General features: G+C 47.4%; 1 protein-coding gene across 1 annotated transcript in view; it reads left to right on the top strand.

Annotated features, from left to right (window-relative positions):
• The first annotated feature begins 374 nt into the window (after positions 1-374).
• SOX13 (SRY-box transcription factor 13) overlaps positions 375-22,493 on the top strand; it is a 40,775-nt gene continuing 18,656 nt past the window's right edge. Inside the window, exons 1-2 of the mRNA XM_077839297.1 lie at positions 375-422; positions 21,232-21,439. Coding sequence (XP_077695423.1) covers positions 21,233-21,439 — 207 coding nt within the window. The 5' untranslated portion in view covers positions 375-422; position 21,232. The remainder of the gene's footprint in view (positions 423-21,231; positions 21,440-22,493) is intronic.

The raw sequence follows: 22,493 nt of genomic DNA, 5'->3' as shown, positions 1-22,493 counted from the left end.
GCAGCTGATTACTTGCAAAAAAGCAAGTAGAAATAGCTACCCCTTTCTGTCCTTAAAGGTATGAGGGAAGAGATGACGATCTACCCAAGATTAGTCTCTTTCCTCCAGTGCCCAGGGGAGGAGAAGGGTCTGATGTCTCGGCCCCTTTTTCAGATAGAAAAGTATTGTTTATGTATCGCTTGAGTCAAACAAGAACCTCGGTTTGTCTGGAAATGCTGAGTGTGTAGAATTGCGCACACACAAAATAATCAAGATTGTGCTTTTAGATAAGTCTGAGGGCTGCTTTCGGGTGGGGGTACAGGAAACAGTTGACGAAAACAAGGGTGGGCAATAATTGCTTTCAATCTTCCATTCTGCGCCTTCGTCACAGCGTTTCATTGTCAGAAGCCATTCACCTTTCAGGACCTTGCCGCAACTGTTAGGTAAGTTGTTTTTGTTTGTTGTTTGTCTTTTTCCTTCCGGCGGCCCAGACCCACTTCAGTTCTGTGGGATGCATGCGGTATTGTTCTGAGATTTTTAAAATTTCTTTCTTATAGATGATCAGCCAACTGTAAATTGATTAAACTTTCTGAGCAATGATGCCAGGTGAAAATGTCGGCAGAATTGCAGCTGGGGGAATATATAGGGAGGAAGAATTTTAAGTACATGTGAATTTTGGGGAAGCTCAAAGGCCAGATGATGTTCCCCAGCTGGTGTAAGCTGCAATAGCTCCCCTGAAAGTTCTTTAAGGCGGGGAATGTCATTTACTGTGTGTATGTTCAGTGCCTGGCACAGTGGGCTCTGCCTTGGCTGAGGTTCCAGGTGCTACTGCAATATAAATATTCAGCAATAATTAGAGCTAGGGAATTTCTTTTTCAATCTAACCATTTTTTGACCAAAAAAAGGATTTTTTTTTCAAACACCCCCCCCCCCCCCCAACTGTGTGGATTTTAAAAAAAGGCAAAAAACTTTGACAGAGAAAAAAGAAAGCTATGTCACTGGCTATGTATTTTCAGTTTTCCCCTCTCCTCTTCTTTTCCCTTGTAACTCCCCCGCACACACAGACTTTCCTGTTTTGCACTGAGGCTGGGAACGGGGCCAGGAGAACACAGTAACATGGGTTTTAAACATTTAAAAATGCATTTTTTTGTTTTTTTTCCATGAAAAACATTGGAAAATGTCAAAATTTTTCAAATAAACTTTCAATAACATGAACTCCCTCCCCCCAAAAAACCAAACCAAACCATTTTCCGACTAGGTCTAGTTATAATCATTGACGGTAAGGGAGCTACACCAGTTTACACAAGCTGAGCATCTGGCCCAAGGCGTTGGAAAGAACGAGGGGCTGAGAGAGAGAATTTTACAATTACACACACAGAATAGATTATTCATCTGTCCGTTCACATTTTAGAGTGTATAATTTACTTCAATTTTTAAATCTCTTCTCATTTAGTAATTCCTCCTCCCCCCCCCCAATTTTCCCCTCTCTACTTCCCAAGATTTTTCAGCTACATTTGATCATGACCCCCTTCCTTTCTGTAATTTTTTCACAATGGGGTGTGGAGAAAAAGACAGACTCTTTCTTCTATAGCCTAATGGCAGGAGAGTTACTACCCCAGTTAGCTCTTTAGCATAGGGTTTGGCAGTCCCTCTAGAATTCATCCATAGCATTTTGGGGTTTTCAATTGACAATTCTTTTTGGAAGAGCATACCTGGCTTTGGTGCGCTCTTCCCCTTCCCCCTCAAAGATTGATGGTGTTTCCGCTAAATACAGCTAACATACATGTCCCTAAAAACGAATGTAATCTGCGCTAATTAGAGGTTAGCTTTACTATATGGCAAGGTCGCACTTATAGTAAAGGGTTAATAAACAATTAATAGGTGTTATAAGCATGTTACAGACATGGGTAGTAAGCGTTACAACTGGTTATATCAGTTATAATCCATAGCTATAAGCAAACCATTGATCTGTTGGACGCTAGCCACTGAGTAACCATAAATTAAAACATCCTTATTCATGTACTAACTCTGCATAAATATACCCTTAATATAAAGAGTTATCTCTTGCCATTGTGTAAAAAGAAGTTGTAAATTTTTCACATAGCCTTCTCTTGGTAAAACATCTCTGGACATTTACTAAATCCAAAGTTGTCACTTGACCGATTTTGAGTGACGTCTTAAGTTCTTTTGGCCATGAAGCTGCCTTCGTAATGACAAGAAACAAGCTGCTTGTTTAATCGTAAAGCTAGGAGTTGGAAAAGACCAGTTAGGTCACCTCACTATATGTAGGTTTCAGAGTAGCTGCCATGTTAGTCTGTACATTTTATACAAAAAGAAAAGGAGGACTTGTGGCACCTTAGAGACTAAAATTTATTTGAGTATAAGCTTTCGTGAGCTACAGCTCGCTTCATCCGATGCATTCAGTGGAAAATACAGTGGGGAGATTTATATACACAGAGACCATGAAACAATGGGTGTTACCACGCGCACTGTAACGAGAGTGATCAGGTAAGGTGAGCTATTACCAGCAGGAGAATGGGGGTTCGGGGGGGAGAGGGGGAGGGACCTTTTGTCCTGATAATCAAGGTGGGCCATTTCCAGCAGTTGACAAGAACGTCTGAGGAACAGTGGGGGGGGGGGGGGAATAAACATGGGGAAATAGTTTTACTTTGTGTGATGACCCATCCACTCCCAGTCTTTATTCAAGCCTAAGTTAATTGTATCCAGTTTGCAAATTAATTCCAATTCAGCAGTCTCCCGTTGGAGTCTGTTTTTAAAGTTTTTTTTGTTGAAGAATTGCCACTTTTAGGTCTGTAATCGAGTGACCAAAGAGATTGAAGTGTTCTCCGACTGGTTTTTGAACATTATATTTCGTGACGTCTGATTTGTGTCCATTTATTCTTTTACGTAGAGACTGTCCAGTTTGGCCAATGTACATGGCAGAGGGGCATTGCTGGCACATGATGGCATATATCACATTGGTAGATGTGCAGGTGAACGAGCCTCTGATAGTGTGGCTGATGTGATTAGGCCCTATGATGGTGTCCCCTGAATAGATATATGGACACAGTTGGCAACGGGCTTTGTTGCAAGGATAGGTTCCTGGGTTAGTGGTTCTGTTGTGTGGTGTGTGGTTGCTGGTGAGTATTTGCTTCAGGTTGGGGGGCTGTCTGTAAGCAAGGACTGGCCTGTCTCCCAAGATCTGTGAGAGTGATGGGTCGTCCTTCAGGATAGGTTATAGATCCTTGATGATGCCATATAGGTTTTGCCTAGAGGGATTTTTTATGTTTTTGAATCTGATTACCCTGTAAGGTATTTACCATCCTGATTTTACAGAGGTGATTCTTTTACTTTTTCTTTAATTAAAATTCTTCTTTTAAGAACCTGATTGCTTTTCATTGTTCTTAAGATCCAAGGGTTTGGGTCTGTGTTCACCTATACAAATTGGTGAGGATTTTTATCAAGCCTTTCCCAGAAAAGGGGGTGTAGGGCTTGGGGGGATTTTTTGGGGGGGAGAGAGGGAGAGACGTTTCCAAATGCGCACTTCCTCTGTTGTTATTGTTAGACGCTTTGGTGGTAGCAGTGTCGAACCTAAGCTGGTAAGAATAAGCTTAGGGGGTCTTTCATGCAGGTCCCCACATCCGTACACTAGAGTTCAGAGTGGGGAAGGAAACTCAGAGTCAGCACAGGGCTGTTTCTTGTGGCATATTCCTCAGGGCATTGTCCAGTTTTAAATGACTCCAATGTGGAGCTTCATCACTTCCCTTATGAGATCATTCCACAGTTGAATAAATCTTAGTGTCAGGGAGCTTTACCTGATGTGAAGCCTAAATTTTCCTAAAACCTGTCCATCACTCAGTCCCAGTAAAGGAAAGTCTGGGTCCCACCTCTTCAGTCAGTGGAGCTGCGCCAATTTATACCAGTTGAGAGATCTGGCCTGTATGTGGATTTGCTTGAATTCTTCATACAGATTTTATAAAAACATTGCACAAGTGTGACACCAAAAATAGCTTGCTTTTTGTTTCTTGTCTTATGGCTCTTCTGTACAGGGAAACCTCGTGCAGCGAAGTCATTCTTGGCTACACAGGGAAGTTGGTGCGAAATAGCTAGGGTGTGAATTTAAAGCACAATAGATATTCCTCACCACCCTCCATGTGGATGATTTTATTCTGCGCCGAGGGCTTGATTACACAGGTTGCTCAGGAAAATTAATCTGAATTAAACAGAGATGTGAATTTAAAGTGGATTCATTGAACTGCCTTAAACCCCTGTGTGGGTGCTCTTATTTGGCATTGAAGTGACCTTAATTCAGTTTAGCTTAATTCATTTTTTAAATGAATTAAACATTCCTGAGGTTCCCTGTGTAGACAAGCCCTTATTCTAAGCCGGGGCTTCCATCTTTAAATAGCATCGCAGTTTCTGTATTGCCAACCCCGAACGTTCAAAAATCATGAGATTTTTTAAAATAATAAATAATGGGCTCATTTTATTTGCCTTCTGTTTTTTTCAGCCTCTCGGTCACACTTGCTTCATGTTTTCTAGCTTTTCTCTGCCACTACAAGGGCTAGAAACTTTAAAACAAAAAACAAAAAAACAAACCGCTGAGATTCTTATGCAATGCCTTGATTCCAGCAGCTGGGGCTCTAAGGAAAAACACTGATAATCGCAAGACTTGCGATAAAATTGAAAGAGTTGGTGACGCTGCAGTCACTAGATCTGAGTTCTGTGTAACTGGATCCCAATGTAAGTGAAATTCACATGCGTTACAATCCAGGATACGGATTGTAAAACAGTCACATGCGCTGTGTCAGGATCTGCTTCACTGCAATGAAAATCTGCATGGGGATGTTGGCTTAGGAAAGAATCTTGGTGGTTACCACCACCTAGGACCACAGTTCCCTCTAAGCTGTGCGTGTGTGAGCGTGCGCACACAGATCCTAAACCCTGCGCACACGGCGAAACACTGCGCGCACAAAAATGTGCACAGAAGACATTTTTTGTGCATGCGGCCTGTCAAAAATTAGAGGGAACTAGGACCCCAATACGCCATCCTGCTGAATGCTGGTAAAGCGCACGTGGAGTGGAAAATGGATTGTGGTTTGCATGGGCCAGCAATCTCCTCATTTAGGGTCCAGTCCTATAACATGCTGAGGGTGAAATCCCAGCCCCATTGAAATCAGTGACAAAACTCCCATTGACTTGAATGGGGCCACACATGCTGGGTGCCCTCCATTGCCACTGAAAGTAGATTCACTCTGCAGGAGGCGCTCCGAACTGGGACTGATTGAAAATGGCAGATACTTTCCTTGAAAAATGTGGAATGCAATGGGAAAAAATATGGTTTGTTCAAAATTTTTTTGAGAATTTTTTTGGGGGGAAATGACATTTTTTGCTTTGTTGTAACTTTCTATTTTGGGGGTGTTTTCTCCCCTTCTCTGGGGGGGGGGCGCGGAAAAAAGGAAAGAGGGAAAGCTGCAAAGAATGAAATGCAACACTACTTTTTCGAGTTGAAACGGAACAAAAATGTTCAAATTGAATCATTTGTTAAAATCGGGGGGAAAAATACATTCACGAAAATGTTCATTTCCTTCAAAGTTTTACAACAAAGCAATGCTTTTTGCCAACAAATTCATTTCCTTTTCACTGAAAATTGTTTTGTCAATTTTTTTCCAACCCGATCTCAGCACCTTCATGTAACCAGGCTTCTAAATTAGTAAATGGTGGCTTTCCAAAGGTGAAAGCAGGTAGATAGCATATGATGGAATAATGCCATTTATTCTAATTTTTCGTTGTTTAAACCCTAGTTTGTGGAATTTGTATCCTGAAAAAGAACCTTAAATGAGCTTGAACTTAATTGTGTGTGTCCACTGGTGACCGTCATTGGAGGTTTTAAAGAATAGGTTAGACAAATATCAGTCACAGATGGTCTAGGGTGTACTTAATCCTGTCTCAATGTGGGCGGATGGAGTAGATGACCTCTTGCGGTCCCTTCCAATTCTGCATTTCTGTGTTTCCCACCTTTCTCATTATTTACTATTTTCTTTGTGTTTAAAAAAAAAAAAAAAAAAAAAGGACCTGTCTTTTTACTGCAGAAGGAATAGATTCAGTGTCACATAGACAAGTGCACGGCGGATTGAAAAATGGTATTTCCTGCCAACCAAAAAAATTGCAGAATTTTTTGATGAAATGAGTGACCATGAAAATTGTGTTTCAAATTGAAAATTTCCCTGTAGACTCAAATTGGAAATGTGAGGGTTGTCCCGTCTGTTCTTTCCCTTTTCCCCCTCCTCCCTCCACCCCTGGCTCAGTGTAGTAAATGGAAAGCAAATTAAATGGACAAGGCGGGTTAGGTAATAACTTTTATTGGACCACCCTCTGTTGGTGAGAGAGACATGCTTATTCCATATTGCATCACAGAGTTGGGGAGGAAAGGTGGGTGCACACACTATTAATGTTTGAATTTGAGTAGGCAAGAGTGAGCTAAAATATTCCACACACCGGCTAGAAAAAAATGGCTTGCATATTCTAAGACATTATTTCTTCTCTTTAAGGGCCAGATTCTTCTGTATCACGATGGTGTGAGCCCAAGGGAAAAATCCTGAGCTGGTGTAAGCGATCTTAGCGCTGTGTAGCTATGACCATTTATACCATGGAACTGGGAGAATTTACAGCAGCTGAGGATCTGCCCAGGAGATTTCAGTGGAGTTAGTCTGGATTGACACTGGAGTAAGTGAGAGCAGTATTTGGCTCTAACTACCTAGTGATACTGATGATGGTGCAGAAGATGTCCCTGAGGGTATGTCTGCCCTGCAATACAAAATTGCTGTGTAAACGTTAGGGAGCGGTCTGGGTCCTGGGCTCTGAGACCCATCCCCCTTGTCAGAATCCGGACTCCAGCCCAAGTCCAAACATTGACGCTGCAATTTTTAGCCCTGCAAGCCCTAGTCAACTGACCCAGGTCAGCCAGGGCCATGCCAAGCGGATCTTTTATTGCAGTGCAGACAAACCCTAAGGCTTATTGGTCAGTCTTCTCACATCTTCTCCCAGCTCCTTTACCTCACATCTGTAGAAACCCCATAATTAATTTTTCTCCCTATACTGCAAACCCTTAATTTAATTTAGTGACTGACCTGGTTTTTTATCCTCCCCAGGTCTGTGATATTGATTAGGTCCCACCTCTGAATTATTTAATTGTTTCAATGTTGGCGTTGACCAAGGAGGCGTGTGTTGTCTTAGAAATACTAGGTAGATCTGAGGATTTTATACATAAAATCTGAACGTCACCGCTTTAGTTTACCCAGAGCGTTGACCAGTCTCCCAATGCTGTTTCGTAACAGAAACCCTCTGTTTCTTTTTTTCTGGTGTTTCAGTCTTGGCCTCTGAATGGGTGGGGGAAACTGTGCTCTTTTCCAAAGTGCATTCGAACATGCCACTGACTAAGTGATGGAAACAACACCTCCTCCCCCTTGAGAAGAGGCCAAGGGACTATTCCTTCCCATCAAAGTTTGTGACCCATGTCATCCTCATCGGGAGGAAGTACGTGGGCAAGTAAGGGAAACAGATTGACCTTGGGTGAATAAAGGGGTACATTACAATGGATGAGAAATGCAGATTCCTCCCTAAGTGGTTCTTAGAAAGGCTTATTAGAGAGGGAGGACGCCCCAATGGGTAGGGTGCTCACGGAAGACTTGAGAGACTGGGGTTGAGTTCTCGACTCAACCATAGATTTCCTGTGTGACTATGAGGAAGTCGCTTAGTCTAGCTGTGCCTTAGTTCCCCATCTGTGAAAGGGGGATATTGGTAGTGTCCTTCCTTACAGCAGTGTTATGAGGCCAAATACACTGAAGACTGTAAACCACTCAGATACTGCAGTAATAGAGGCTATGCAAGTACCTAGGACAAGTAGGCCATTCCATAGTAAGGCCACTTCTCGGGACAGGGCAGGAATGGCAGGGAGGTGTTGGGAGGAAGGTCCCCGAATACAGTCAGTGCATCTTCCTTAGTCCGTTTTCCCTTTAGTCTCTGTGACATTTGCACTGAAGCAAAGCATGGCTGTTTCCATCTGACCCTGTCGGAAAGTTTTAGCAGGTGCATGGGGGTGGCTGAAAGGGGACTCGTTGCTCACACGTTTTGGTATGATTCTGTTTCACCGGAGAGGAGAAGGGAGCCTGTTGCATTCAGGGAGTGAGGCCAGGGGGATGGCTCAGGCTGGAAATATGCAGGCTCTCTGGAACCGTGGGTTCAGATTCTGGCAGAATTTCCCCTTCTTGGGGAGATAACTGGCGCTCCGTGCAGGTTGTGGAGGTTTGGGAAAAGACCCGTCTGTTCTGTATGGTCCTTCCCAAGAGTCAGGTCCCAGCCAAAACTGCTCTTCCTTCCCTCGCTCAGGCTGCTGCACACAATACCATTCACACAGTTGCAAGGTACACTCTCCCATCCTGCTGGCTGCTGCCTCTCGTTGCTGTATCCACTGGTGCTGGGGCTCTGTCCTTCTACGGGCTGAAGTCCCCAGCATACTCACATGCTTGAAGCCAAGCATGCTGGATCGGGGCCCGAGTACTCAGCCCCTGGCAGGATCAGGCCTATATCTGTAAAGTGGTTTAGGATTTTTCAGGGTGGGAGGTTTTATGCAAAGAACAGCAGGTTTCCTAAGGCAGGTACAGGCAGAGAGCTCCCTAAAGTGCCAGCTGAGAAGAGACATGGATGCAGATCCCGAGCTGTAGGACCGCCCTGGGGGGGTCTTTTGAGCTAGGCAGCAGAACAACAGGTGGAGCTGGCAGTGAATATTTGCTCACTTGCCATTTTGGGGGGGCCTGCCAAATTCTTATTTGCCCTGGGCACCATCTTGCCAAAGGCAGGGCCTAGCTGGCTGCGAAGACGCAGTTGGCTGGTTCTCGCTGTACATGCTGAAACGCTACCATCGCTTCCCTACCTTCCTACTTCCCAGTGCTGAATTTGCAGCGTCTCCAGCAACCTCTTTACCTGGTGGCTTTTCATGAAAGCAAATGGGGTGGTTTTCCCTCCTGGATCACAGGTGCCAGTATAAGGTTTTAAATGCGAGGAGTCTGTGTGTGTTTTAAGGCTGAACGGTTCATTGCAGTGAAGGGTCCAGTTCCAGGTAAATAAATGCAAAAGGCTTCTATTGCTATAATACCCAGGGTTACAAAGATAATACATGAGCGTATGAGAGATTGCATCCGACAGAGAGGATAAAAGCCCTACTCCTCCTACCGACAGTGGGTAGAGATTTTCCCTTCCAATGGTGAAGGCCTGTGCTCTTGGAGTTGTAGGTTGGTTCTGTTCCTGATGTGTGTGGATTAGCTGACATGTGTGGTCCGTGTGTCCACTGTTCTGTTACAGAATAGGTTTTAGCATCTCTTTGAAGGTGAATGGGGGACTTCCATCCTGAGCGTGCAGGAAGGATGGGACTGTATGCTTTCATAGACTCTCTCCTGCTGCTTTAATCAAACGTACGCATGGTACGATATGGGAGTCCTCCAACGGCCAAAGCCGTGTTTGTAAATTGCCGTGGATGCAAACCAAAGGCTGTAGCCAGTTGCCCGAAGTCCCTGTGTCTCATTGTTGGCGCTGTGGACTGGAGCAGGTCAAAAAAAAAAGAAAAGAAAATATCTTTTGTGGATTTTTTTTTTTTTTTTTTTGTGAAATGCGTCCCTTTTTTTCCATTTCAAAATTTCAACTTTTGCACTTCACTGGCTGGCCCTACTTTACTCACTTTTCTGAATGCAACCCTGCTTCAGCAACAAAGTCAGACTGGGTTGTGACTCGGGGGTAGCCTTGCACCACAGTCTGGCTAAGGAATTATGCTCTGCTTTGCTGAGGTTTGGCTTGTGGGAGAGGGGAAATGATTCCATGAGGTTGTTGCTACTTGGGCCAAAATCTTGCAAAACCAGCTGATGAGCTTGCTGGGCTGTTGATTCTCAGTCTAAAGCTATTCTGGATGGGGTAGCCCCATGTCATCATCTCAGCCATCTCTGGTTACAATTACCCATTTATGCAATGTTCCTGTTCCCTCCCCATCCAACTCCTGCCTTCCATCACTGGATCACTGCAGTGACCCATGGAACGTGCTCTCCATTGTTTGAAGCTAACAAATGCTTCCCTAGATTCCAGCGACTGGCTGCAGACCAGTGCTGGAGGCAGCTAGCTTTGTCTGCGCTGTGTGTGTGTGTGTGTGTGTTGTGAGAGACAGCAGCCTCTGCTCAGTCACAGATGGATGGCCACAACCTGCTCTCTGGACAGATCTGTAGTCTGCCATCTATGACTTTTCTCAGTACGGAGTCTCCTGTTGATTGAAAATTAACCCCTGAGCATGCTTAGTAGTGGTTGGTGTATATTTCTGAATGGGCCTATCTATGTAATGTCCTACCAGGGTCCATAATTCAGTCTAGGTCTCAGGTCTATAAAACACAGAACCCTGCTTGCTAAGTCTTCTTTGAAGTCTCTGCTGTTTTCACCAAAGATTACAATTTACTCTAACCTTGCTAGAGATATAAGTACTGTACAGATAGATGGGTCTGTCCCAGGGAGTCTAAATTCAGAACTCAGAATTGCCAATCCCAAAAGTCAGGAGGTCACGTTCCCCGAAATCACAAGATTTATGTAAACATCATGAGATTTAATATGTACATGAACTTTGGGTTCTTTTTATTTGCCTTCTGCTGTTGGAGCATTTCTCTACAACCACGTGGCTAGAAACTTCCTTTTCCTTTAAATGAATATAATCACATGACTCGGGCAGCTGAGGATCTAAGCAAAACATTGCAAGACTTTCAATAAAATGACGGGTACTTCTCCAGAGTCCAGGGATGTTATATCCTCTCTGTGGGTGTGAGGAATGGGTGTCAGAGGGAAGCCGTCTATTCTTTTGCTTTTTAAGCCTCTCTGGGAGGAAACGATCGGAAAATGCCCCGAAAGGACATTCCAAGTCTAGCAGGAAAGCAGTAGGTTTGCCTGGCAGGAATGTGCTATTGTCTCCCCTTGTGGCTGGCAGGGATTCCTTGAGCTGTGTCTGGAAGAAGAAATGTATATGTGTTCTTATTTTTTCCTCTCTCTCCCCTGTCTCGAGGGTGCATGGAGGCTGCAGCTTTTGCAGTGTGCAACGACCGCTGGTATTTTACAGCCACCCCGTGGCGCTTAGTGTTAACTGTGCAGTGTGCAGATGGGGAGATGGGTTTAATGCAACGGGGAGGGTGAGGGAGATGGACGCTCAGGTTTTCACTGCCTGTGGTGACTGTCGTCCCGGTCTTCCATGGTAGAAGTTGCTGCTGGAGGGAGGATCCTGCAGTTACTGCGTTTATAGCCTGGTTGTCAGGATTGGCGGTGGGCTCATGTGAGGAGCTCACCAGGTACCCTGGTCAAATGCAGGAATATATTTGTATTTCTCTCTGCCTTGACACGTGCTAGCAAAAGTACCTTGCAAAAAAGTCCCTCCTATGTGAGGGCCAAGGTGCTTTGGCTGCTGGGCTGAAGCAGGGACTGCAGGCAGGGTGTCCATGGTAGCAATTCCCCAGCTGTGGAGCTTGCTCCTCGGGCTTTTTGATTTCCAAGGGCTCATCCTTGTGCCTGATGGTTTCCCCAGCAGGGCTCTCTCTAGAGCTGTGATTTTCCTCAGTGCTCTGCTACACCAAACCAGGATTTCAATTCGGGCCTGTCTCCAAGTGGGGGAGACTCTCAGATGAACACTGCAGCTCTGGGAAGGATCTGATAGATGTATTTTCTATCAGGAACTGGCACTTCCAAGTTGAGTGGTGTCAGGAATCAGGGGTCATAGGGGTGTCCAATCATTCATCATTTTCAATGCAAACCTGGGCTGAATTTGACCTGTGTCCGGAGGTAAGAAGTGCCTTTTCCCTATGCCAATGCCAATCCCCAGAGCCATTCGATTTCCCTACCTCCAGACGGTCGTTATGTATGGGGAACAGTTGCTATCACCTGGAAAGGGCTTGGTGTTGTGCTTTATCTAGGAATGACTGACTGCCCTTCTCCTGAAAGTGTTGATGCCTGGAGGAGCAACGGGCAAGACTAGGTAACTCTTCTGGTCCACTGGGTCTGGCAACTGTGGCCTTTCAGAGGAGAGTAAATACAGAACAAAGTAAGGTGAACGCATCCAGGGCCTGATGCATGAGCTTGTTGAATTCTCAAGGGCTGGTCTAAAACCCAGTGGAATCAAAGGCTATGTCTACATGGCCCCTCAGTTTGGACTTCGGGGGTTGAAAACAGGACTACATTAACATGAACTAGGTACTTTTAAGGTCACACCAGGAGCGTCCACTTGGGGCAGTCAAAGCCACAGCACGTCCACTCTCACTGTGGTTCACACCCCGTAGGCCGTGCAACGTCTACACGGCCCTGTCAGCCGTGTGGTGGAGCCATCTAGGCGTAGCCTTTGACCCCATTGGGTTTTGAATCAGGCTTTTAGACCATTTTAATAAATAACATGCTCTAAAGAGGATTTTCCCACCTGGCTCCACTTCCCCTAGCCAGCTCTTGCTTTGAACTTTTTTTTGCCTTTTTTTCTTTTTCTTCTTTTTTTGTATAATATTTTGCACGGTTAACCCCTTCCATCCCAGTCTCTTGCAGTGTGAATGACCAGCTCCTTTGCAGCGATAGGTAAGTAGTATCCCTTTCATTTGACATCAGAACAACGTGGCTCCCTTTTGGGCACCTGAATAAGAAGACCTATGCACGCTGGATGCTGAACGCCTCTGAAAATGTGGCCGCAGTTGCGGGCGCTGAGTTGGCAAATTAGGCCCTGACCTCTTTTTAAAACCAGGCTCCACATGATTTACCGAGAGGAGCCAGCATCAGAACAGAATCTGAGCATGCTGACTCCCGGACCTTCACTGTTCAGTCGGTCTCCACATCTTTGGCTGCTGCAAGAGCCCTTTCAAATCAAGTCCCCTTCGTGTCGGTTTAGCACCTAGCTGAGAGCACTACAGTTGCCAGAGAAGGGATTTATTTTTAACCTCAAACAATACTAGAACCAGTTGGCATAGCAGAGTATGTACTTGTCCTCTCTTTCTGAGACAAGGAGGGCTGGAATTGCCAGGGTAACAAATAGCTGTGATTGCCTCTAATTGGACCCTTTTTATTGCTCATCCTGTGCTTTGGCTGTTTGAGAGGGTTTGTTTGGATGTGGCTTTCTTCCCCCTCCCAACGCGCCCCCCCCCCTTTTTTTTTTAAAGCTGGGTTTCAAAAGGCTCAATGAGCGTTGTGCATTCCCTTCTGAGTTAGCTGCAGAAACGCCGGTGCATCGTTGGGGAAGCTGAACGTTGCTGGAATGTATTGTCCTGTGTGTGCGTGCGCCACTCTCTCGATGCATGCTGCAGCCAGAACCATGTTCGCTGCAGTAGGACTCAGACAAGCACTTGGGAGCATATCCTCTCTACTGCAGGGAGCGGAAGGGACCAACTGCTCTTCGACGCCTTGCTAGACTCTGTCCTTCATTCCGTCCCACCCATAGCACTTGGTGCAGGTGCGTAGTTGCCTTGACTGACCCCTCCTTGAACACATGTGGTTTGGAAGTCCCTCAGATGTTCCTGCATGTGCTGCCAAAGCACACAGCTTCTCCACGGAACATCCTCTTGGCAAGACCGCGTCGGACCTACCGGAGCTGGACGCTCAGAGCCCCTGTTTCTTTCATTGCCAGTTGTTTTTCCTGTGGGATAAATAATGGGAAACATTTGACCCATTTTACGTGTTAGGAGCAGCATTTGTCCCCGGGGTTCAGGGCTGTTGTATTTCCACTGTGAGGCACTCCTTGGCCAGCACACGGGATCTGTTGCATTTGGAGACCCTCCAACGGAAAGGTGCAATAGACATGGAAGTGTCCATTGAAGTTCTGTTATTACATTGTCCCACCCAACCGTGTTCCTCCTCCTCCTCAACAGGTTTTATTTTATGTCACTTTAGGGAGGACGCAGCTTAACTCCCTGCAATCGCAGGAAACTGATTGCATGGAGGACAGTCTCCCTGGTCTTATCACATGCTTCAGCTGAAGCGAGGCTAGAAATCACCCTCCAGTCTCTGCCTAGGTGTCTGGGGCAGAAATCTGGCGATTTCTATTCCTCACGCTGGTTTCATTATGTGCCTGTGAACAGGAACGAGAGAGTGTCTTGTAGCCAGCAGTAGGGTCAGCAGGACAATCAGCAAGAGTGAGTTTTACCCAGGGGATGAAGAAGGAGGGCAGCGATCGTGCACCACCCTGTTTTCCGTGCTGGAACAAGAACATCCTGGGCCTACTTCTAGCCAGGTCTGTATGAGGCCCCGTCCTGTGTAGCTGAGCCAAGCCGGTCTTAATGCAAGCAAGTTAACATTTGCTGACTAGTAACTACAGAGAGAAACTCCATATACGGCCACAGAGTAGCTTTGGTAAGGGCCTTGGCCCTAGTGAAGTTGCTACTCCCTGAATACAAGGCCTCCAAAAGTTCAGGTGGTGCCAGTCCAGGGGTGGATATTTTTAAAGAGTCTGCCCTGGCATTTTGAGCCATCCTGTTACGGAATAAACAGGAGAGATAGGATCAAGTTTTAGCCAGGAAGGGTGGCACAACCCAGGGGGAGAATTGCAGGATGTGCCATAAAGAAATAATAATTCAGAAAGAAAAGCCGCACAGCTACTGTTGGGAAATTTTGTCACCATCGCAAGATCTTTAAGTCCTTGGACTTATGGGGCCAGCTCCTTAGCCTAGCTCCACTGACGTCAACGAGCCAACAGCCTGAAGGGGAGAAATTCCCTAGGGAGTCAACACAGCAGGGCGATTTGAGACAGGCAGTTGCTGGGGGTCTCCCAAAGCTCTCCCACCACGGGGTTGCTCAGATCGTCTCTAGGAGGGTGCGGTGCTGCAGTGCAAGTGACGGCTGCATGAGCTGATGTGAAGCACCCGCTCTAGCCCTCTGCACTGAGCAGGAGTGAGTCACAAGGCCCAGCCGCGTGTCTGAGCTGACATGGGCTTAAACATGATCCTCACCGTGCTAAAGAGGGCTTTAGCCTCACACTCTCCACCTCATCTAATGAAGGCAGCCTGCTTATACCAGTGAAGGATCTGGTCCCATACATTGCTAGTGGATAAGTGTCCACATCACCCAAACAAACTCAGCCTTGGGACAGCTCTTCTTAGGATTCTCAGCAGGGTATCCAAGAACTACAAGCCATGTAGACCAAACTCTCCTCTACCCATCAGAGGTCATTCCTCCTAGGCCAAGCACCAAGCAAGCCATGGTTCGGGACATGCGTTAGGAGTGGAAGACTTCAGCCTTTCAGACTGGCATCTTTCCCTGATACTAAGTTCACTCAATTCTCCCTCCCCACCACAAAAAAGGAATCGTTAAAGGAGAAGATCTGTTACATGAAGACATTTTCCATGTGCCAAGCCAATTGTTCCTGTTCCCATTGTCTGCTGAACAGAAGAGCCTCTTGAGCAGAGTAGCTGAGACTGTTAGAAAAGGCCTGTTAGTGGAACAAGCCCTGTAACAAGATAACTGGGTTTCTTTTCTCTCTCTCTCTCTCTCTCTCTCTCTGTTCAGCAAACTGTATAATAAAAATACGAGGCCCTTTTCAAACAGACACTTATCAAAGTAACAAGCCTATTTTAAGAGTAAACTTCCAGTGGCTCAGAAAGGTTAAGTACAATGGAAATCTGACCTGCTGGCGGAATGGAACTTTCCTTTTGTGTGCTCTTTAAAAATGAATACATTTTCACTGCGCCACAAACCGATTGTTCCTGGTTTTCCCCATTGTCCAGGCGACAAGGCAGCCCTCTTACAGGGCTACATACCAGTGAGAAGGAGAGAGACCTATGACAAGAACAGGCTAGTCTTTATCTCCCCTCTCCCCTGCACAATGGGGTTGTGCATGGAACAGGTTTTTTTGCAGTAATAAGAGCTAGAATGAGACCCTGAATATTTTTTTTCCCCTTGCTCAGTTAATTTCCATTCCTGATCTGTTGTGAATCCACAGGGCAGATCGCCTAGATGGTCCCATCCCAGTTCTCTCAGGCCAACCGTTTTAGGTTAGTTAAGGTCTTCTGAAAATGAATTGGGGGGTGTGTGTGCGTGTGTGTGTGTGCATGTTTTTACGCACAAGAGAATGTCATGGGGGTGGGGAGATCAATGCTGGATTGACCGCCCTGGGGGTGGAATTTCTCAGCTGGACTGTGGCATCATGGGCCCTGGCAAAGCGAGCATCCACTGCCAGTGCAGCTCCTTCCTCAGCCCAGGGGGCCCTCCTGGGAACTTCTCCGGGCGTGGGAAAGTTTATTCTCATCTTCCTCCCCCCCACCCCGGAGCTATTATACCCATCCATGCTACTGCTGGGGAACTGAGGCACAAAGAGACTACGTGCCTTGCCCAAAAGCACACAGGAAGCCCATTGCAGCACAAGGCATTGAACCCAGCTCTCCCGAATCCCAGCTTAGCCCCCTAACCAAAGACCCATCCATCCTCCCGTGCAATGGGTGGCTTGCGGTTTAGCTGCAAGTGAACCCAAGGACCACTACAGGAAACGGGATTGAGTCGCGGGCTTCCATCAGTGCTGAGTGTGCCCGTGCAGTGTAGATCTGCCAGAGACTCGGCGGGGGTTATTAGTCTCAAAGTATATCATTTTTGCTGTGAGGCCTTCAGGATGTTTTCATCCGAGTCTCTTTCTCTGGTGAAAGGCTAAAGAACCAGGTCATGCACCGCACTAAATACCCTCTGACAGATGGTTGGGAGACCTCAAGTTCTCACTGAAACACTCACTTGCCCCATGCTAGGAGATACTGGCTTTGCACTTAGTGCCGATGTAAGGTAACCTGACTGGACCAGTGCATTGGCCATGCATGAGCAGAAAGCAAGGAAACCTCAGAGTTTGGATTCCTTTACCCATCCCTGGAATGCTCTCAGAGGCAGGGAGTGGTGTCTAGTGGTTAAAGTAGGGAAGGCAAGTTGGACTCCTGGCTTTTATTCCCTCACCCTTGCTGTGTGAACTTGGGCAAGTTGCTTAAATACCCACACTTCTCTGCCTTCGTTTTCCTATCTGTAAAACAGGAATAATACTAACAACTGTGTGGGAGGTGGACAGAGGATTTGAGGCTTAATTGAGCTGCTCTCAGAGCCAAAGAAGAAAAGAGCTAACTAATAATGTGCATTTAAATTGTACCTTTCTCCTCAAGGTCTCCAGAGTGACAGCTCAGTTGGAATGAAGCCCCCTCTGGGGTAGAAACCAACAGATGCCCAGTGTGCTCCACAACTGGGAAGTGGGAAGAATTTTCACCTGGAACGCTATGGCCAACCCCTACTCTCTCAGAAAATGCCATGGGATATTTAATGGCCACCGATGAATGAGTCTAACCTGAGAGACCACAATCATAGTCAGTTGCAGGGAAGTCAACATCGCTAATTTGTGGAAGGCTAAGAGCAAAGAGATGGTTTGGTCATAAGGAGTCTAGAGATTACCCAACCTGTGCAAGCCAACACCTGTGAACATGATCCAAAGTGGCTCGGAGAGGTAGAGATCTTCCCCCGACAGTAATGGTCTAGATGGGGTTTACCAAAGGCTAAAATCCTCCTCCGTTGAGCTGTCCTCAGATACATTCATTTTTGCCTTGGCTGAAGTCCATCAAATGTAATTGATGTGTTTTATCAGGGGCCCCTGTGTGGGGGCACTTGGTCAGTCTCCTGATCAGTCTCTCAGGACCTTCCTCTCCAACTCGCGGGGATGAGTCTGTTCAGTCTCTGGGGATGGGATGGGGTGGGAAAGCTGTGGGGCCAGAGAGAAGCAGGACTGTGCTGGGGATTAGAATTAAAAGATGTAGGTCTCCAACTGGAGTTACTGTACAAGCCAAAAGGAAACCCAATAGCCTGGAAAGCGCAATGATTTGTTCAGAGAAGGGCAGGGAACTGAGATAAAAAAGCCCTGCTAAGATCAGAAACTCTGGCGTGCACAGTGCCCCATTGTTGAGCTGTCACACTTCCCTTTACTTTATTGCTTTTGTCCAACACCCTATTGTTCCACTTCCTTTTGTCCCCTATTCAGAGCACTGGCTTTTCATTACCCAGCCGGCCTTGTTGTTTTCATTTCTTTTGTTTGAAGTTCCTGAGAGGAAGGTTTTATTTTCAGCGGTTTGATTAATTCACAGCTTGAGCTGGGCTTTGTTTGTTATGTAATTGCTGCCCTGCGCTTTTCCAGAGCCCCCAGAGCCTCGGCGCAGCCGCTGCTCTGGCCTCACTCCCCTCCTTCTCTGGCTTGAAATGGCCTGGAGCGTGCAGCATCGTTCCAGGTGCGTGTTCTTTCTATGGGGTCTTTGGGGGTCTCCATCAAGTCACGTTTTAGAACATAAAAATTGCCACTTCAGAGCATAACTAGCCCTCTGTCCAGCCCAGTGTCCCGCTACCTGCAGCACCAGAACAGACCCAACGGTCCGTCTGGTCTGGTATCCCTCCGCCTTCCACGCCACAACCGACCCAACGGTCCGTCTGGTCTGGTATCCCTCCGCCTCCCGCGCCACAACCGACCCAACGGTCCGTCTGGTCTGGTATCCCTCCGCCTCCCGCGCCACAACCGACGCAACGGTCCGTCTGGTCCGGTATCCCTCCGCCTTCCACGCCACAACCGACCCAACGGTCCGTCTGGTCTGGTATCCCTCCGCCTTCCACGCCACAACCGACCCAACGGTTCGTCTGGTCTGGTATCCCTCCGCCTGCCGCGCCACAACCGACCCAACGGTCCATCTGGTCTGGTATCCCTCCACCTGCTGCGCCACGACAGACCCAACGGTCCATCTGGTCTGGTATCCCTCCACCTGCCGCGCCACGACAGACCCAACGGTCCATCTGGTCTGGTATCCCTCCACCTGCCGCGCCACGACAGACCCAACGGTCCATCTGGTCTGGTATCCCTCCACCTGCCGCGCCACGACAGACCCAACGGTCCATTTAGTCCGGTATTCCTCCTCCTGCCATGGCACAAGACCCAGTGATCTGTCTAGCCTGGGATCCTGTCTCCAACAGTGGCCAATGTCAGGGAGAGTGTAAATCCCCTCCTTAATGCCTCTATATTTTCATTATTTCCCTCTGGAGGGAGTGGTGAGGGAAGGGGTAATTTTTTTCCTGGTCCCCTACCGCTGACTAATTCATGCTCTGGGGCATCAGGGCTGGTGGCTCTTATTAGGCAAATCCCTGCCAGAGCAGTTGTAGATGATCTCTTTCCCCATAGACATGTCTAGTCCTTTCTGGGACTTTGCCTCAGTAGAACCAGTGAGCACGGGGCTCGTACCTGGCTCGTGAGACGAGCCGTGGTCTATATCCTGGATTGTTGTATATTCACCTGGAAGCCTTGACTCTGGCACCACAAGCAGCTGCTACAGTGCAAATGGGTTTGCAAATAACATGGATGCTTTTTTTATCTCCCTTTAAATTGCAGGCACTTCCCAGGCACGGGTTCCCCTTTTGCCTTGACTCACTTTGATTTTTTTTTTTTTTTTTTTTAAATCCCTTGTAACGTTTAGTGGTTATTTCTGCTTCCTGACCCCCTGAGCAGAGCCACTTGCACAGGGTTCTCCTGGCGTCCTGCTTGCCAAGTGTTCCTCTGGAGAATCTGACCTTTTATAGTAAACTTGGATGAAGGGGGGCGGGGGTGTTAGCCTGGCTCCAGCCAAACTTCAGCGGATGGAAGTTAGGAAGAAATTTTCTTATTGGGCGGGCTGCTCTTCAACCTTACTTTGAAGCAGTTGGCACTGGCTAGTGGCAAAGACAGGAGACTGGGTGGGTTCGAGGGACCCTGGTCTGGGGACTCCTCAGAGAGGGAGGGAGAGAGACTTTTGTGGTAAAAGAAGCTTCTTCTAATTAATCTGGTTGAAATCCTGGCCTTGTTGAAGTCAGTGAGAGCTTTGCGATTGACTTGAGTGGGACTGGTATTTTACCTTCCCTTTTCAACAGGAAACATGTCTGACTTTGGCGTTTTGGAGACTTTTCTTGGTGCTGCCGTCTAGGGTAGTTGGGAGCCCCTTCTGTAGATGTCTGGCTTGTCTGGCCACAATACCATGAGCAAGGAGTTCCTCAAGTCTCCTGCAGGTTCAACATATCCTTAGGCATGTCACCTTGGGCCCAGTTCTTCAAAGGAGCTGAGCCCCTGCAGCTCCCATTGACTTCCACTGGAGTTATGGGCACCCAGCATCTTTTGAAAAGTTGGGCCCTTGACCTGTCCAGGCCTCATCTGGAATGTGGGGGTAAGAACAGTTGTCTTCTTCCTGGGGGTGTGCGTGTGGAAGGTAATGAGTTAATCTTCGTAGAGCATGTTGAAGCATTCTCAGGTACAGCTGGGGGGAAAGCGACTCTCTATATAACTGTGGGCAGCTCAGTGGCAGAGCTTGGGTGCAGAACCTGGGTCTCCTGACTCCTTGTATCCTGTCCTCTGACCAATATTGAATAGGAGCCAGAGCTCCCGGGCTCTGTTTTCAGCTTTGTCGATGACTTGTTGCACCTCAGATTGCTCATCTATGCAATGGGTACCGCTGTTCTTCTCACTCGTGCTCTGGAGGGTTGTGAGACTTCATAAAGTGGTGCAGGATCCTTTCCGGAAAGCGGCTAGGTAAATACAAAGTACAGTCGTTTCTTCAGGAGTTCACACGCTTGTTTTCGCCGCAAATCCCATGCCTCTATGCATTTTGGTTTTTACTAGACCAACATCACCGCATGGCATCACACGCAGGAGGGTGGTTGGGTTTGTTCTCCTGGGAGCTTCTGGTCTCTGGAGCCGGTATCCTCAGCAGGGAACATTAAGGAAACTACAAATAATGGGGTCTGCAAACGGCAGCAAAACTCAAGACCATTGTCCCACTCCTGGTGGCACAGCAAACCAGCCAGATGGAGTGAATCCAGTGGGTTCCCGTACTTGCTCCAGGGGGGTGACTGTGCTGCAGGGCTGTTGGAGGAATTGGGAGCAAAAGGGTGATGCAGTGCGGTCTGTTAGGAGCCAGAGGGAAGGAGTAATAGCTGTTACACCGTTGCATAGATGTCCCTCTGTGGGGACAAGCTTCCTGCCAACAGTGCTGAATGTGCATTTAAACAGTGCAGAGACCTAAGCTCTTGGAATGTGCAGGCTGGGAGGAAGGAGGCACTGACTGGTTTATTCCTGGGCTGTTCCCTCTTGAAACATGCTCCTAGCAGTTCTGTGTCCAGAACTTCGGTACCGTTGCTGAATGGCAAGCACAACCACTCTGGCCCCGTCACCACGCTGACCTCTCTCTCCTCCCCTAGGATGTCCATGAGGAACCCTGTTTCTCCCCACCTGGAACTCGATGGAGCTGGGAACATGGTGAACTGCACCATCAAGACGGAAGAGAAGACAGACAGCTGCCATGAGTCCCCCCAAGGAGGACCCACCAGCTCCGATCCCCACTCCAGCGATTTGCACGGAGTGCCGCTGTCACTGAGAGAGAGTGCTGAGCCCCGGACTCTTCCACAGGTTGGGCTAAGTCTCCTGGGTCCCTTCTCTCCTCATTGCCTACAGGCTCGGGCTCGGGTTCTCCCCTTTCCCACCCAACTCACAGGGCCCAATCCCAACCTGTTGTAAGCAGGTACAGTTGCATAGAGGCAAATTTGGTGCTGATTTATGAAGTCAATAGGATTCCTTGTGGTATATGTCTGTGCCTTGAATGCAGTTGCACCTGCTGACCCCAGGTCTGGCTATTGAATTCATCTGTCTAACCCAGGAATCTCTAATGCACTTATCACTCTGGTAACCAAGCTCCTTTGGCCTACCAAGTCTTCAAGCATACTAAGGGTATGTCAGAGGTGTGACAGTCTCCTGAGTTCCTGGCTAGCACCTAACCACTAAACCATCTTTCTTCCCACCTTTCTGCGCTGTCTGGCACTATGAGGTTACCCTTTCCTGCCAGTAGTTGGAGACAGAAGCCAACTTGTCCTCCTAGACTTGAGAGAGTAATGCCACATTGCAACCTAGACCCCACAGCCGTGCAGCAATGTGGTCTGTAGGTAAGAGAAAATGGTTGTTACCCTGTCCACTGCCTGCATTTAATCCTTATCCATAGGAAATAAAGCTGAAGTTTGAGGCTCCCCCAGGCTTTCTGCCCATTCCTGATATTATCGAGTCAGTCTTGGGATTTGAACAACGGCCTTCAGAACAGAGCCAGCAGCCCCAGAACAGATGTGCTGCCTTAGAAGCTGCTCCGGGTCCACTGGGGAAACCTGTGGCTATGCTTTAATTTTCCCTTTTTAATTGCTCTTGGGTGCTGAGCCACTCCCGCTTGCATAGCCTCAGACCCTGCTGCTTTCAATTCCTGCCTTCCCAGAGGCGGTCGCATTTGCAGCGAGGCATAGCAGTCTAAATAAAAAATTGAAAACGATTGCAAACAAGTGTTTGCAGCGTGAAAAGAATAAGTTACCTTCAGTGCATTAGAGGCTCATGGGGCTGGTGTCGGTCAGGATTAAGGAGTCTCCAGTTGAGAAGTGCTGTCTAGTGGTCAGAGCTCAGAGGCAGGCTGGGCTTTTCAAAGGAG

This window comes from Eretmochelys imbricata, chromosome 21 (assembly GCF_965152235.1).
Source record: "Eretmochelys imbricata isolate rEreImb1 chromosome 21, rEreImb1.hap1, whole genome shotgun sequence".
NCBI lineage: Eukaryota > Metazoa > Chordata > Testudines > Cheloniidae > Eretmochelys > Eretmochelys imbricata.
The sequence above is the reverse complement of the archived record's forward strand: the minus strand, read 5'-3'. Positions and strand labels throughout refer to the sequence as shown.